The sequence below is a fragment of the Coregonus lavaretus genome (assembly GCF_964263955.1).
Source record: "Coregonus lavaretus genome assembly, chromosome: 9".
NCBI lineage: Eukaryota > Metazoa > Chordata > Actinopteri > Salmoniformes > Salmonidae > Coregonus > Coregonus lavaretus.
The window spans coordinates 3,626,238-3,643,575 of record NC_139996.1 but is presented as its reverse complement, the minus strand read 5'-3'; the positions used below and the strand labels follow the sequence as shown (position 1 = coordinate 3,643,575).

At 43.2% G+C, this 17,338-nt stretch overlaps 1 protein-coding gene across 1 annotated transcript in view; it reads left to right on the top strand.

Annotated features, from left to right (window-relative positions):
- Nucleotides 1–17,338, top strand: part of LOC311134587 (voltage-gated potassium channel KCNC1-like) — a gene marked incomplete at both ends in the record, with an annotated part of 40,269 nt that continues 22,931 nt past the window's right edge. The window contains one exon of the mRNA XM_084168322.1: nucleotides 1–582. Coding sequence (XP_084024448.1) covers nucleotides 1–582 — 582 coding nt within the window. The remainder of the gene's footprint in view (nucleotides 583–17,338) is intronic.

Sequence of the window (17,338 nt, the reverse complement as noted above, 5' to 3'; positions counted from 1 at the left end):
ATGGGCTTGAGCGACGAAAAGGATCGCATTGTGATAAACGTGGGAGGGACCAAGCACCAGACATACCGCGGTACCCTGCGCACCCTGCCCGGCACCCGCTTATCCTGTTTGGCCGAACCCGACGCGCCTAGCCACTTCGATTGGGACGACAAACATGAGGAGTTCTTTTTCGACCGCCACCCGGCTGTTTTCGCCCATATCCTTAACTATTACCGAACTGGTAAACTGCACTGCCCTGCGGATGTCTGCGGACCTCTTTACGAGGAGGAACTGGCCTTCTGGGGCATCGATGAGACGGACGTGGAGCCTTGCTGCTGGATGACCTATAGCCAGCACAGGGAGGCGGAAGAAGCGCTTGATAGTTTCGGCGGGGGTGCCCTGCTCGACCTGACCAGTAATGATGATCAGGACCCGGAGGTCGTGGCCGACCCGGGGGATGGGGTCGGTGATGAGGCGGATGAGATGACGAGGAGGCTGGCGCAGGGGGACTCTACCGACGCAAAGGCAGGGGGGCTGTGGGGTCGTTGGCAGAAACGCATGTGGGCTCTGTTTGAAGACCCCTACTCTTCTAAATATGCAAGGGTGAGTAAGAGAGATATTTCTGCTCCATAATGTCTATTTTCCTTTCCAATTGATATTAAGCCCAATGATGGATATGTGGTTAATGATGAATGAGAGATTTACAGAGATGGAGATTGACAGAGGGCCTCCAGCCATGTGATGTGGAGAGGGTCTGTGTGAGAGTGACCTTGACATGGTAGGCTAATCTACTCCCCAGGGACTCCTCAGGGATCTCTACAGCAGGAGAATGTTACTGTAACAGTCAGGTGGAAGGAACAATGATTGACCAATGGATCCTTGGCATTTGTAACCAGGCCAAATTAACTACTAGCCTACTTTCACCCCTAGATTCCATAGGGCTCTGGTCAAAAGTAGGGCACTGAATAGGGTGACATTTGGGACACAGATTATGTCAGCAAAAACAGAGAAAGCCAAGTGCATCCCACCACGAGTATTATAACCCTTTCTTACTAAGCTGAGCCAACCCATGCCAAGCTGAGCTGTACTGCACTGGCCTATTTAAGCATCCACCATGGTTCATGGAACAGTGCTGGAAAGCACAATGTGAAAATAAAAGATCAAAGACAGCACAGTTGGCCTATGGTTAAGGTTGGCACAATAGTGTGAAAAGGTACTAAATGTCTTTGTACCAGGAACCTCCGGGAACATGAGAATAGCTTACCTGGGATGTTGGTATTTATGTCCTCTGTAGCTCAGCTGGTAGAGCACGGCGCTTGTGACGCCAGGGTAGTGGGTTCGATCCCCGGGACCATTCAGCGCAAATATGGCTAATGGTTATGCAAACATGATCTCTTGGAATATAAATGGTTGTGGTAACCAAGTGAAGAGGAAAAAGATTTGGACATATTTAAAATCAAAACAGGCGGATATTGTGTTCATACAGGAATCACATTTAACGGAGGCACTGAAATTTAGAGGAGGCTAGGTTGCAGAAGTTTATCATAGCTCATGTAATTCCAAACAAAATGTGGTGATTATTCTGATAAGCAAAATACTTAATTTTGTAATGTTGAAGCAACACTGATGAGTTTGTCAGGCTCATCTGCATTGAGGCTCTTATAAATGGGATTCAGGTAGTGTTACGCAACATAAATGCTCCCAGCAAGGAGGACACTGACTGTTTAAATGAGGTCAACGTTATACTGGGAAATATGGAGGGGCAGATCATCCTTGCTGGAGACTTCAACCAAGTGATGGACTATATGATTGATAGAAGTACATTTACAGGTAACGCCACAAAAAAAAGGATAAACTTGCAATACAGCAGAAGATGTGGGCCTTACAGACATATGGAGATTAGTCCATCTTAATGATAGAGAATATACTTATTTTTCTCCCACTGCAGAATAGATTTCTTCTTGATATCTAATTTCATGGTTAATAATGTGATTGATTGCAAGATTGGTCCCATTGATCATGCTATAGTAGAGTTACATGTTGACATAAACTCCGAAAATGTGAGGAAGGGTAGATTTAGACTCAACACCATGCTATGACAATATGAGGTATTTAGCCAATCACTAGCAGATGATCTTAGATCCTTTTTTTTTTTAGATCAACATAGGCTCAACTGAAAAGGTTTCCACGGTGTGGGAAACTTCTAAAGCATATATTAGAGGGAAAATAGTGTGTCTTGGAAAGGAATTTGGAAAGACATTTCACAGATAGCGCGTTTCAAACTGCCTCCAAATTGACGTTTCGTTTGCACGAAATGCATAGCTGTTTAGACTTAGAACCAGTTATGATGAGGGAGGTGAGAAGACCGGCAGGCTACTAGCAAGACAAACTAAAAATGCAGAACACTTCTAATTTAATCCCAGCAATTAAGAAGGGCAATAAGATGGTGACCTCATCCAAAGAGATAAACAGTGTGTTTCAACGTCTTTATGAAGATTTATATACATCCTCCTGTTCAGCGAGCCCCATAGATATTGAAACTTTTTTGTCTGGTATAGAATTACCTAGATGATCAGATAGCCAGGTGGAGGACCTGGACTGTACTATAGCAGAAGAGGAGGTTAGAGACGCCATTTTATCTATGAAAGCAGGGAAATCACCTGGTCTGGATGGCCTTCCTGTAGAATATTATAAAAAGTATATTGACATTCTTGTACCTGTATTGACAGTGGTTTACCAGGAGGCATTTTTTTAAAAATGGCTCCCTTCCGAACACCTTTAATGAGGCTTTGATATCGCTGATCCCTAGTAAGGATAGAGATACTACAGAACCTGGGAAATGTTAGAGCTATCAGACTCCTTAATGTGGATTGTAAGATTCTTACTAAGACCCCTTGCGATACGCTTAGAGAAGGCACTACCTAATATTATACGTAGTGACCAAGTAGGATTTATTAAGAACAGGACCTCAACTGATAATATGAGGAGGCTCTTCCATCTCTTGTGGTTAAACCGCTCAAATATAGTTCCTACCGCTGCCGTCTCCTTTTAGATGCTGAGAAGGCATTTGATAGGGTGGAGTGGGCTTTTCTCTTAAGAACCCTAGAAAAATGTTGGTTTTGGACCTGACTTAAATGTAAATGGATAGGGGTCCTCTATTCCAATCCTAAAGCAACAGTACTTACAAATGGAACTATGTCTCCTTTATTTAGTCTTTCTAGAGGCACAAGGCAGGGTTGCTCACTCTCTCCTCTCCTGTTTACCATAGTTTTAGAGCCTCTTGCGACAATGATAAGAACATATTTATATATTATATATATTTTTTTGTCATTTAGCAGACGCTCTTATCCAGAGTGACTTACAGTTAATGAGTGCATACATTATTATTATTATTTAATTTTTTTCATACTGGCCCCCCCGTGGGAATCAAACCCACAACCCTTGTGTTGCAAACGCCATGCTCTACCAACTGAGCTACATCCCTGCCGGCCATTCCCTCCCCTACCTTGGGCCAATTGTAGCGCCGCCCCATGGGTCTCCCGGTCGCGGCCGGCTACGACAGAGCCTGGATTCGAAACAGGATCTCTAGTGGCACAGCTAGCACTGCGATGCAGTGCCTTAGACCACTGCGCCACTCGGGAGAGACATATCCAGAAATTAGGGGTGTACATGGAGGAGGAAAAGAACACAAGCTGCTTACGTATGCAGACGGTATTCTACCGCTGGTCTCTGATAGCCACCAGTACTTACTTGTATTAAATCATATTCTAGGATGTCAGGCTACAAAATTAATTGGATTAAGTCGGAAGCGATGCCCAATGTTACTCTGGAACCATTACCCCATTTAATTAAAAATGGTTCCTACTGGGATGAAATATTTGGGTATTTAGTTGCGCTCAAATTTGTAGGAGGTGATGGGGACTACATTTTGAGCCACTACTAGTCAAGATTAAGACCAATTTAGAAAAAATTGGAAAATATGAAACTTTCTTAATGGGAAAAGATCAACGTGATTAAAATGGTTGTGGTCCCACAATTTAAATATATCTCTGCAATGTTACCTACAGTGGGGGGAAAAAGAATTTAGTCAGCCACCAATTGTGCAAGTTCTCCCACTTAAAAAGATGAGAGACGCCTGTAATTTTCATCATAGGTACACGTCAACTATGACAGACAAATTGAGGAAATAAAATCCAGAAAATCACATTGTAGGATTTTTAATGAATTTATTTGCAAATTATGGTGGAAAATAAGTATTTGGTCACCTACAAACAAGCAAGATTTCTGGCTCTCACAGACCTGTAACTTCTTCTTTAAGAGGCTCCTCTGTCCTCCACTCGTTACCTGTATTAATGGCACCTGTTTGAACTTGTTATCAGTATAAAAGACACCTGTCCACAACCTCAAACAGTCACACTCCAAACTCCACTATGGCCAAGACCAAAGAGCTGTCAAAGGACACCAGAAACAAAATTGTAGACCTGCACCAGGCTGGGAAGACTGATCTGCAATAGGTAAGCAGCTTGGTTTGAAGAAATCAACTGTGGGAGCAATTATTAGGAAATGGAAGACATACAAGACCACTGATAATCTCCCTCGATCTGGGGCTCCACGCAAGATCTCACCCCGTGGGGTCAAAATGATCACAAGAACGGTGAGCAAAAATCTCAGAACCACATGGGGGGACCTAGTGGATGACCTGCTGAGAGCTGGGACCAAAGTAACAAAGCCTACCATCAGTAACACACTACGCCGCCAGGGACTCAAATCCTGCAGTACCAGACGTGTCCCCCTGCTTAAGCCAGTACATGTCCAGGCCCGTCTGAAGTTTGCTAGAGTGCATTTGGATGATCCAGAAGAGGATTGGGAGAATGTCATATGGTCAGATGAAACCAAAATATAATTTTGGGGTAAAAACTCAACTCGTCGTGTTTGGAGGACAAAGAATGCTGAGTTGTATCCAAAGAACACCATACCTACTGTGAAGCATGGGGGTGGAAACATCATGCTTTGGGGCTGTTTTTCTGCAAAGGGACCAGGACGACTGATCCGTGTAAAGGAAAGAATGAATGGGGCCATGTATCGTGAGATTTTGAGTGAAAACCTCCTTCCATCAGCAAGGGCATTGAAGATGAAACGTGGCTGGGTCTTTCAACATGACAATGATCCCAAACACACTGCCCGGGCAACGTAAGAAGCATTTCAAGGTCCTGGAGTGGCCTAGCCAGTCTCCAGATCTCAACCCCATAGAAAATCTTTGGAGGGAGTTGAAAGTCCGTGTTGCCCAGCGACAGCCCCAAAACATCACTGCTCTAGAGGAGATCTGCATGGAGGAATGGGCCAAAATACCAGCAACAGTGTGTGAAAACCTTGTGAAGACTTACAGAAAACGTTTGACCTGTGTCATTGCCAACAAAGGGTATATAACAAAGTATTGAGAAACTTTTGTTATTGACCAAATACTTATTTTCCACCATCATTTGCAAATAAATTCATTAAAAATCCTACAATGTGATTTTCTGGAGAAAAAAAAATCTCATTTGGTCTGTCATAGTTGACGTGTACCTATGATGAAAATTACAGGCCTCTCTCATCTTTTTAAGTGGGAGAACTTGCACAATTGGTGGCTGACTAAATACTTTTTTTCCCCACTGTATGAATATTTCAGACCGGTATTTTAAACAATATGACAAATTAACTGAATACTTTTTGTGGGATAGGAACAAACCCCGGATCAATATGAAGAAAGATGTGCTCACCAAGGGATGTAGGAGGCTTGGGTTTAGCAGATGTTAAATTGTACAATTTATCATTTGAAATGGCTAAATTGGCGAATCATTGGGGCAAAACGGATGCTGGCTTGGATTGAATAACAATAGAACGGGAACTAAGTTATCCTTTCACCCCTGTTGATACTCTGTCACATAGTCTTACAGGGGAGAGGTCTGTTGATACTCTGCCACATAGTCTAACAGGGGAGAGGTCTGTTGATACTCTGCCACATAGTCTTACAGGGGAGAGGTCTGTTGATACTCTGCCACATAGTCTTACAGGGGAGAGGTCTGTTGATACTCTGCCACATAGTCTTACAGGGGAGAGGTCTGTTGATACTCTGTCACATAGTCTTACAGGGGAGAGGTCTGTTGATACTCTGTCACATAGTCTTACAGGGGAGAGGTCTGTTGATACTCTGTCACATAGTCTTACAGGGGAGAGGTCTGTTGATACTCTGTCACATAGTCTTACAGGGGAGAGGTCTGTTGATACTCTGTCACATAGTCTTACAGGGGAGAGGTCTGTTGATACTCTGTCACATAGTCTTACAGGGGAGAGGTCTGTTGATACTCTGTCACATAGTCTTACAGGGGATAGGTCTGTTGATACTCTGCCACATAGTCCTTACAGGGGAGAGGTCTGTTGATACTCATAGTCTTACAGGGGAGAGGTCTGTTGATACTCTGTCACATAGTCTTACAGGGGAGAGGTCTGTTGATACTCTGCCACATAGTCTTACAGGGGAGAGGTCTGTTGATACTCTGTCACATAGTCTTACAGGGGAGAGGTCTGTTGATACTCTGTCACATAGTCTTACAGGGGAGAGGTCTGTTGATACTCTGCCACATAGTCTTACATAGGAGAGGTCTGTTGAGACTCTGTCACATAGTCTTACAGGGGAGAGGTCTGTTGATACTCTGCCACATAGTCTTACAGGGGAGAGGTCTGTTGATACTCTGTCACATAGTCTTACAGGGGAGAGGTCTGTTGATACTCTGCCACATAGTCTTACAGGGGAGAGGTCTGTTGATACTCTGTCACATAGTCTTACAGGGGAGAGGTCTGTTGATACTCTGTCCCATAGTCTTACAGGGGAGAGGTCTGTTGATACTCTGTCACATAGTCTTACAGGGGAGAGGTCTGTTGATACTCTGCCACATAGTCTTACAGGGGAGAGGTCTGTTGAAACTCCCAACCCAATTTTACTACACTCAAAAGAGGTGTAGTGAACAGTACACAAGCTATGTGGAATTTCACATCTAAAACAAGGATACTCATCATTGTGGCACAATCCTAAGCTACGGATAGGAAATAAGTCTGTGTACTGGAAACAATGGCTAATGAAAGGAATTCATACTATAAGGTGATCTGTACAATGAACATGTTTTAATGTCACACTCAGATTTGGTACAAAAATATGATGTGGGAGACAAGGGACATTTTTTTTTTACTGAATATTTAGTCATCTGCAGAGTAAAGAATGTAAAAACCTCAGAACAACATGGCAAATTGACCTTAAGTGTGAAATTGAGGATGATACCTGGTTGAAGATCTTGTCCAGCTCAGGGAAGCCAGGGAGAAACTTACTCAATATAAAAACGTTTTATTGAACCCCAACAAGGCCTCATAAGGTATTCGGGGTGGACTTCTAGTCCGACTCAGGAGGCGTGTACACCATCCACTGCTTCCGAGTATATTAATCGCTAATGTTCAGTCTCTGGATAATAAAGTAGACGGGCTCAGGGCGAGGATCTCCTTCCAGAGAGACATCAGGGATTGTAACAAACTCTGTTTCACGGAAACATGGCTCTCTTGGGATATACTGTCTTTGTATACTGTCTTCCATACAGCCAGCTGGGTTCTCAGTACATCGCGCAGACAGATAAAGAAGAAAGGCGGGGGTGTATGTTTCATGATTATCTACTCACGGTGTGATAACATACAGAAACGCAAGTCCTTCTGTTACATTTACGTCATTTAGCAGACGCTCTTATCCAGAGCGACTTACAGTTAGTGAAAACATTTTTTTTTTTTTATACTGGCCCCCCGTGGAAATCAAACCCACAACCCTGGCGTTGCAAACGCCATGCTCTATCAACTGAGCTACATCCCTGCCAGCCATTCCCTCCCCTACCCTGGACGACGCTGGGCCAATTGTGCGCCGCCCATGAGTCTCCCGGTCGCGGCCGGCTGCGACAGAGCCTGGATTCGAACCAGTATGTCTAGTGGCAGAGCTAGCACTGCGATGCAGTGCCTTATACCACTGCGCCACTCAGGAGACATTTACGTCATTTAGCAGACGCTCTTATCCAGAGCGACTTACAAATTGGTGCATTCACCTTATAGCCAGTGGGATAACCACTTTACAATATGTATTTTATTTTTATTTTTTTGACTATCGCCCCATATCACTCACTTCTGTCATCATGAAGTGCTTTGAGAGGCTAGTTAAGGATCATATCACCTCTACCTTACCTGACACCCTAGACCCACTTCAATTTGCTTACCGCCCCAATAGATCCACAGACGATGCAATCGCCATCGCACTACACAGTGCCCTATCCCATCTGGACAAGAGGAATACCTATGTAAGAATGCTGTTCATTGACTATAGCTCAGCATTCAACACCATAGTACCCTTCAAGCTCATCATTAAGCTCGGTGCACTGAGTCTGAACCCCGCCCTGTGCAATTGGGTCCTGGACTTCCTGACGGGCCGCCCCCAGGTGGTGAAGGTAGGAAACAACACCTCCACTTCGCTGATCCTCAACACTGGGGCCCCACAAGGGTACGTGCTCAGCCCCCTCCTGTACTCCCTGTTCACCCATGACTGCGTGGCCAAGCACGCCTCCAACTCAATCATCAAGTTTGCAGACGACACAACAGTAGTAGGCTTGATTACCAACAATGACGAGACCACCTACAGGGAGGAGGTGAGGGCTCTGGGAGGGTGGTGCCAGGAAAATAACCTCTCACTCAACGTCAACAAAACAAAGGAGCTGATCGTGGATTTCAGGAAACAGCAGGGGGAGCACGCCCTTATCCACATCGACGGGACCGCAGTGGAGAAGGTGGAAAGCTTCAAGTTCCTCTGCGTACACATCACTGACGATCTGAAATGGTCCACCCACATAGACAGTGTGGTGAAGAAAGCGCAACAGCGCCTCTTCAACCTCAGGAGGCTGAAGAAATTTGGCTTGGCACCTAAAACCCTCACAAACTTTTACAGATGCACAATTGAGAGCATCCTGTCAGGCTGTATCACCGCCTGGTACGGCAACTGCACCGCCCACAACCGCAGGGCTCTCCAGAGGGTGGTGCGGTCTGCCCAACGCATCACTGGGAGCAAACTACCTGCCCTCCAGGACACCTACAGCACCCGATGTCACAGGAAGGCCAAAAAGTTCATCAAGGACAACAACCACCCGAGCCACGGCCTGTTCACCCCGCTATCATCCAGAAGGCGAGGTCAGTACAGGTGCATCAAAGCTGGGACCGAGAGACTGAAAAACAGCTTCTATCTCAAGGCCATCAGACTGTTAAATAGCCATCACTAGGTGGCTTCCACCCGGTTACGTAACCCTGCACCTTAGAGGCTGCTGCCCTATATACATAGACTTGGAATCACTGGCCACTTTAATAATGGAACGCTAGCCACTGTAATAATGTTTACATATTTTGCATTTGTTATATACTGTATTCTATTCTACTGTATTTTAGTCAATACCACTCCAACATTGCTCATCCTAATATTTATATATTTCTTAATTCCATTCTTCTACTTTTAGATGTGTGTGTATTGTTGTGAAATGTTAGTTACTACTGCACTGTTGGAGCTAGAAACACAAGCATTTCACTGCACCCGCAATAACATCTGCTAAATGACTAAAATGTAAAATGTAATGTAAATGTAAATATGTGTATGTGACCAATACAATTTGATTTGATTTGATTTGATAAAATGGGGCTGACCAACAATTCTCCGTGTTGGAAATGCCAACAAAATAAACACTGGGACATTTTTACATGCAATATGGGAATGTACATTAGTGCTACGGTTCTGGAAGGATGTTTTGAAATACCCGGAGGAACGGTTGGGGTTAACAATTCCAGTTTCACAGAGAATATGTCTCTTGGACGATAGAACAGAATTACCTAACGTAACTATAATAATAATAATAATAATAATAATAATAATATGCCATTTAGCAGACGCTTTTATCCAAAGCGACTTACAGTCAACTAATGAGGAATTTGCACTGATCACTGTTGGTATGGTTACAGCAGCCAGCTAGAGTAGCCCTTAGAATCTGGAAGGGTCACGCCACTCCTACTCTGAAACAGTGGATAGAATCAATGTTGGAGGTTGCATCTTATGAACAAATGCTTGCTAGGATCACTGGTAGAAACGACAATTCTAGAAGCTGGAAGCGTTTTATTTGTCATGTTTCTAAGACAGGGAGGTGATTACTTACATTTAAATTTTAGTCGTTTAGCAGACGCTCTTATCCAGAGCGACTTACAGTTAGTGAGTGAACTCATTTAGTTCTGTATTGTAGCTTGTGAGATGCTATTTGACTGTGTATGTGTGCTTTGTTGGAGGATATGTCTGGATGTCATGCTCAATGTTTTTATGCTGTACAATGTTTTATTTTTTATTTGTTTGTTTGTTTGTGGAAAAAAATGAAAAAATAAATACAACTTTAATAACAAACAAAAAACGATGTATATGAATCCTCCTGGAATAACCTGGTGCCAGATCTGTCTGTGCTGTCTTGCTGAGTGTGACAATGGCCAAAGGAGTTGGCAAGACAGCATCAACCAGGCTACTCATGGACATGAGAATACTGTTGGCAGTTTGAGAATACCTGGGATGTTGGCAGTTTGAGAATACCTGGGATGTTGGCAGTTTGAGAATACCTGGGATGTGGACAGTTTGAGAATACCTGGAATGTGGACAGTTTGAGAATACCTGGGATGTTGGCAGTTTGAGAATACCTGGGATGTGGACAGTTTGAGAATACCTGGAATGTGGACAGTTTGAGAATACCTGGGATGTGGACAGTTTGAGAATACCTGGGATGTGGACAGTTTGAGAATACCTGGGATGTGGACAGTTTGAGAATACCTAGGATGCTGGCAGTTTGAGAGTACCTGGTAGGTTGGCAGTTAGTGTTGGTTAAAATACCTGGCTGGGTGGATATTGGCACTTAGTGTTGGTTAAAATACCTGGCTGGGTGGATATTGGCAGTTTGTGTGGGTTAGATAGGTCAGGTCAGCATGTTGAGTAAACCAGATCTTTAGCACCGGCAGCAGTCTGATGGCAGACCTCCAGACTGACACAGAACCCAGGCCGCTGCTCCACAGCTGGAGAGATGATGTTCTTGGACCTGTTATTACGGGCAGGCTTCCATCTGGCCTGGTCCAATGCCCCTCCATGGTGGTGATAATGAAACGAGTTTGCACCCTAAGACATTTTGGTAACATTTTATTTAAAGCATTATAAATTGTTGTAAGTAAATCCTGCTGGTGTAATGCATTATAACTTGTTGTAAATATGTATGAGATCATATGATACTTTTAATAAGGCTTGTACGTTACCTCTGTGTATCAACATTTTAATTGAGTGAAAATGGCTGGTATAGTCAGGATGATTATAAGATATTATAAGGGGTCATACATGCTCATGACAAATATAACAATGCATTAATGCACGGTCCAAGTAGAATGTTTAGACCAGCCAGGTGAAACTGCTGTCTGTCCTGCCGCTTGTGTAACATGGTGGTTGATGTCATTACAGGATAAGGTGGGCACACGGCCAATCAACATGGAGTTAACGCTCTGACGTTATCACCCACTATAACAGTAAGAGTTATTATAGGTCCGGAATACACAACACCGTTAAGGTCAGAAATACAGTAGATTAATTAATTGAGTTCAGCCGTTCAGATTGGAGTTGTTGATTGATTGTTTATGCCTGACTAGGCTCTTGTTGTGTGGTAGACAGGGAAGACAAGTTGATTGGTGAGTGATGATTATTAAACAGAGTGAAAGTAGCCTACCTATCAAATGCGAAGTATCTCGTCCTCAAGTTTTTTGTTTTATTATAAAGTGAGTTTCATAGAACTCTTTAACTCGGACCGTTGTCTAAAATCCCAAACGCCGGAAACCATTCAGAGCTGCCATACATTTCAGTGTGAGAGCCACATATTTCAGTGAAAGCGATATATTTCACTGCGAAAGCCAAGAAGCCATACATTTCAGTGTGAGCAAGACAGAACCTCAGTAGTGAAGTTTGACTGAGCTTTATGGAGCACATAATGTAATTGACTAGGCCTAGATCACAGTGTCTGTTAATTCTAAGCAGTATTTTAGGTAGATTCAGATTCGGAATTCTGTGTGGTTCAGATTCAGATTTCTGTTTGATTCAGGTTTGATTCAGATTCAGATGTGATTCAGTTACACGTTGTAATGAAGTAGGGCAAAGTTTGACGGAGCTTTGTGAAGCACAGCATGTGGTTAATTATACCTAGTGTTAATTACAGACTGTAGTATTCACAGTGGACACATCACATGACAGTGGAACAACCCCCTATCACTGTCTCTGTTCTCACTCATCGAGAACATCAACTAGGATTAGCCAACCAGGGCAAGACCATAGAAATATAATCTATTCATTATCTAGTCATTCTATTTCTATGGGCAAAACAACCCTAATCGTCACCATAGAGGCCAGAATTGTCCCTGTATGGTCTGGCAAAGACAGCTAATGTAAGGAGCTACCTTATGGCTGTCGCTAGGAACATCAACAGGGATTAGCTAGACCGGGCAGTGTTCATTAGGGCATTACGGTTTTTAAATGTTTTGCAACGGAAAACAAAAATGAGAGTTTCCTATTGGACAAGTCCCAGGTAGTTCCCTCCCCGTTTCAGTCTGTTTGCTTCCATTTGGTGCCTAAGACAGACCTTCCTTAGTGATCCAGGACAGACCTTCCTTAGTGATCACCATCAGAGGACAGACCTTCCTTAGTGATCACCATCAGAGGACAGACCTTCCTTAGTGATCACCATCAGAGGACAGACCTTCCTTAGTGATCACCATCAGAGGACAGACCTTCCTTAGTGATCACCATCAGAGGACAGACCTTCCTTAGTGATCACCAGCAGAGGACAGACCTTCCTTAGTGATCACCAGCAGAGGACAGACCTTCCTTAGTGATCACCATCAGAGGACAGACCTTCCTTAGTGATCACCAGCAGAGGACAGACCTTCCTTAGTGATCACCAGCAGAGGACAGACCTTCCTTAGTGATCACCATCAGAGGACAGACCTTCCTTAGTGATCACCAGCAGAGGACAGACCTTCCTTAGTGATCACCATCAGAGGACAGACCTTCCTTAGTGATCCCCAGCAGAGGACAGACCTTCCTTAGTGATCACCAGCAGAGGACAGACCTTCCTTAGTGATCACCATCAGAGGACAGACCTTCCTTAGTGATCACCAGCAGAGGACAGACCTTCCTTAGTGATCACCATCAGAGGACAGACCTTCCTTAGTGATCACCATCAGAGGACAGACCTTCCTTAGTGATCACCATCAGAGGACAGACCTTCCTTAGTGATCACCATCAGAGGACAGACCTTCCTTAGTGATCACCATCAGAGGACAGACCTTCCTTAGTGATCCCCATCAGAGGACAGACCTTCCTTAGTGATCCCCATCAGAGGACAGACCTTCCTTAGTGATCCCCATCAGAGGACAGACCTTCCTTAGTGATCACCATCAGAGGACAGGCCGTTAACTGTATGACCCGGTAATGATATGACCTGGTAATGATATGACCTGGTGAAGATATGACCTGGTAATGATATGACCTGGTGAAGATATGACCTGGTAATGATATGACCTGGTGAAGATATGACCTGGTAATGATATGACCTGGTAATGATATGACCCGGTAATGATGTGACCCGGTAATGATATGACCCGGTAATGATAATAATAATAAATAATATGCCATTTAGCAGACGCTTTTATCCAAAGCGACTTACAGTCATGCGTGCATACATTTTTGTGTATGGGTGGTCCCGGGGATCGAACCCACTACCTTGGCGTTACAAGCGCCGTGCTCTACCAGCTGAGCTACAGAGGACCTGGTAATGATATGACCTGGTAATGATATGACCTGGTAATGATATGACCTGGTCATGATATGACCTGGTAATGATATGACCTGGTAATGATATGACCTGGTGAAGATATGACCTGGTAAAGATATACAGGCATGCCTTGTGAGCTGCATAACAGCAGGGTTGGGGTCGATTCCATTTCACTTCAGTCAATTCAGGTATTAAACTGAAATTCCGATTTCAATTCCAATATGAAGAGGGTTGAAATGAAGGATTGTGGCTGTAGGGGGCTGATATATACAGCAACATTAAGGCAGTTCATACAATTTTAAAAACATTACAATACATTCACATGTTTCACAACACACTGTGTGCCCTCAGGCCCCTACTCCACCACTACCACATATCTAGAATACAAAATCCATGTGTACGTGTGTGTATAGTGTGTATGTTATCGTGTGTGTGTATGCATGTTTCTGTGCCTATGTTTGTGTTGCTTCACAGTCCCAGCTGTTCCACAAGGTGTACTTGTATCTGTTTTTTAAATCACATTTTACTACTTGCATCAGTTACTTGATGTGGAATAGAGTTCCATGTAGTCATGGCTCGATGTAGTACTGTGCGCCTCCCATAGTGTGTTCTGGACTTGATGTCTGTGAAGAGATCTCTGGTGGCATGTCTTGTGGGGTATGCATGGGTGACCGAGCTGTGTGCCAGTCGTTCTAACAGACAGCTCGGTGCTTTCAACATGTCAACACCTCTCATCAACAAAAGTAGTGATGAAGTCAATCTCTCCTCCACTTTGAGCCAGGAGAGATCGACATGCATATTATTAATATTAGCTATCTGTGTACATCCAAGGGCCAGCCGTGCTGCCCTGTTCTGAGCCAATTACAATTTTCCTAAGTCCTTTTTTGTGGCACCTGACCACACAACTGAACAGTAGTCCAGGTGCGACAAAACTAGGGCCTGTAGGACCTGCCTTGTTGATAGTGGTGTTAAGAAGGTAGAGCAGCACTTTATTATGGACATACTTCTCCCATCTTAGCTACTGTTGTATCAACACACTATACACACACACGTACACATGGATTTTTGTACTGTAGATACTCTACCCACATGTACATATTACTTCAACTACCTCAACTAGCCGGTGCCCCCGCACATTGACTCTGCACCGGTACCCCCCCTGTATATATAGCCTCCCTACTGTTATTTTATTTTACTTCTGCTCTTTTTTCTCAACACTTTTTTTGTTGTTGTTTTATTTTTACTTTTTTTGTTAAAAATAAATGCACTGTTGGTTAAGGGCTGTAAGTAAGCATTTCACTGTAATGTCTGCACATGTTGTATTCGGCGCATGTGACCAATACAATTTGATTTGATTTGATCAATACACTACCGTTCAAAAGTTAGGGGTCACTTAGAAATGTCCTTGTTTTCCATAAAAACATACATGAAATGAGTTTGAATAGGAAATATAGGAAAATGCATAGGAAATGTAGTGATTGACAAGGTTAGAAATAATGATTTTTAATATAAATAATAATAGCGTCCTTCAAACTTTGCTTTCATCAAATAATCCTCCATTTGCAGCAATTACAGCCTTGCAGATCCCTTTTACCCTGTACAAATCTCCCACTTTACCACCACCAAAGCACCCCCAGACCATCACATTAACTCCACCATGCTTGACAGATGGCATCAAGCACTCCTCCAGCATCTTTTCATATGGCCTGCGTCTCACAAATGTTCTTCTTTGTGATCTGGACACCTCAAACTTCGATTCGTCTGTCCATAACACTTTTTTCCAATCTTCCTCTGTCCAGTGTCTGTGTTCTTTTGCCCATCTTAATCTTTAATTTTTATTGGCCAGTCTGAGATATGGCTTTTTCTTTGCAACTCTGCCTAGAAGGTCAGCATCCCAGTCGCCTCTTCACTGTTGATGTTGAGACTGGTGTTTTGCGGGTACTATTTAATGAAGCTGCCAGTTGAGGACCTGTGAGGCGTCTGTTTCTCAAACTAGACACTCTAATGTATTTGTCCTCTTGCTTAGTTGTGCACCGGGGCCTCCCACTCCTCTTTCTATTCTGGTTAGAGACAGTTTGCGCTGTTCTGTGAAGGGAGTAGTACACAGCGTTGTACGAGATCTTCAGTTTCTTGGCAATTTCTCGCATGGAATAGCCTTCATTTCTCAGAACAAGTATAGACTGACGAGTTTCAGAAGAAAGTTATTTGTTTCTGGCCATTTTGATTCTGTAATCGAACCCACAATTGCTGATGCTCCAGATACTCAACTAGTCTCAAGAAGGCCAGTTTTATTGCTTCTTTAATCAGCACAACAGTTTTCAGCTGTGCTAACATAATTGCAAAAGGGTTTTCTAATGATCAATTAGCCTTTTAAAATGATAAACTTGGATTAGCAAACACAACGTGCCATTGGAACACAGGACTGATGGTTGCAGAAAATGGGCCTCTGTACGCCTATGTAGATATTCCATTAAAAATCAGCCGTTTCCAGCTAAAATAGCCATTTACAACATTAACAATGTCTACAATGTATTTTTGATCAATTTGATGTTATTTTAATGGACAAAAAATTGCTTTTCTTTCGAAACCAAGGACATTTCTAAGTGACCCCAAACTTTTGAACGGTAGTGTATGTTTTGACCATGACAGTTTACAATCCAGGGTTACTCCAAGCAGTTTAGTCACCTCAACTTGCTCAATTTCCACATTATTTATTACAAGATTTAGTTGAGGTTTAGGGTTTAGTGAATGATTTGTCCCAAATACAATGCTTTTAGTTTTAGAAATATTTAGAACTAACTTATTCTTTGCCACCCACTCTGCTAAGTGTTGCAGTCATTTCAGTCGCTGTAGTAGCTGACATGTATAATGTTGAGTCATCCGCATACATAGACACTCTGGCTTTACTCAAAGCCAGTGGCATGTCATTAGTAAAGATTGAAAAAAGTAATGGGCCTAGACAGCTGCCCTGGGGAATTCCTGATTCTACCTGGATTATGATGGAGAGGCTTCCATTAAAGAACACCCTCTGTGTTCTGTTAGACAGGTAACTCTTTATCCACAATATAGCAGGTGGAGTAAAGCCATAACACATACGTTTTTCCAGCACAGACTATGATCGATAATTTCAAAAGCCGCACTGAAGTCTAACATAACAGCCCCCACAATCTTTTCATCATCAATTTCTCTCAGCCAATCATCAGTCATTTGTGTAAGTGCTGTGCTTGTTGAATGTCCTTCTCTATAAACATGCTGAAAGTTTGTTGTCAATTTGTTTACTGTAAAATAGCATTGTATTTGGTCAAACACAATTTTTTCCAATAGTTTACTAAGGGTTGGTAACAGGCTAATTGGTCGGCTATTTGAGCCAGTAAAGGGGGCTTTACTATTCTTAGGTAGCGGAATGACTTTTGCTTCCCTCCAGG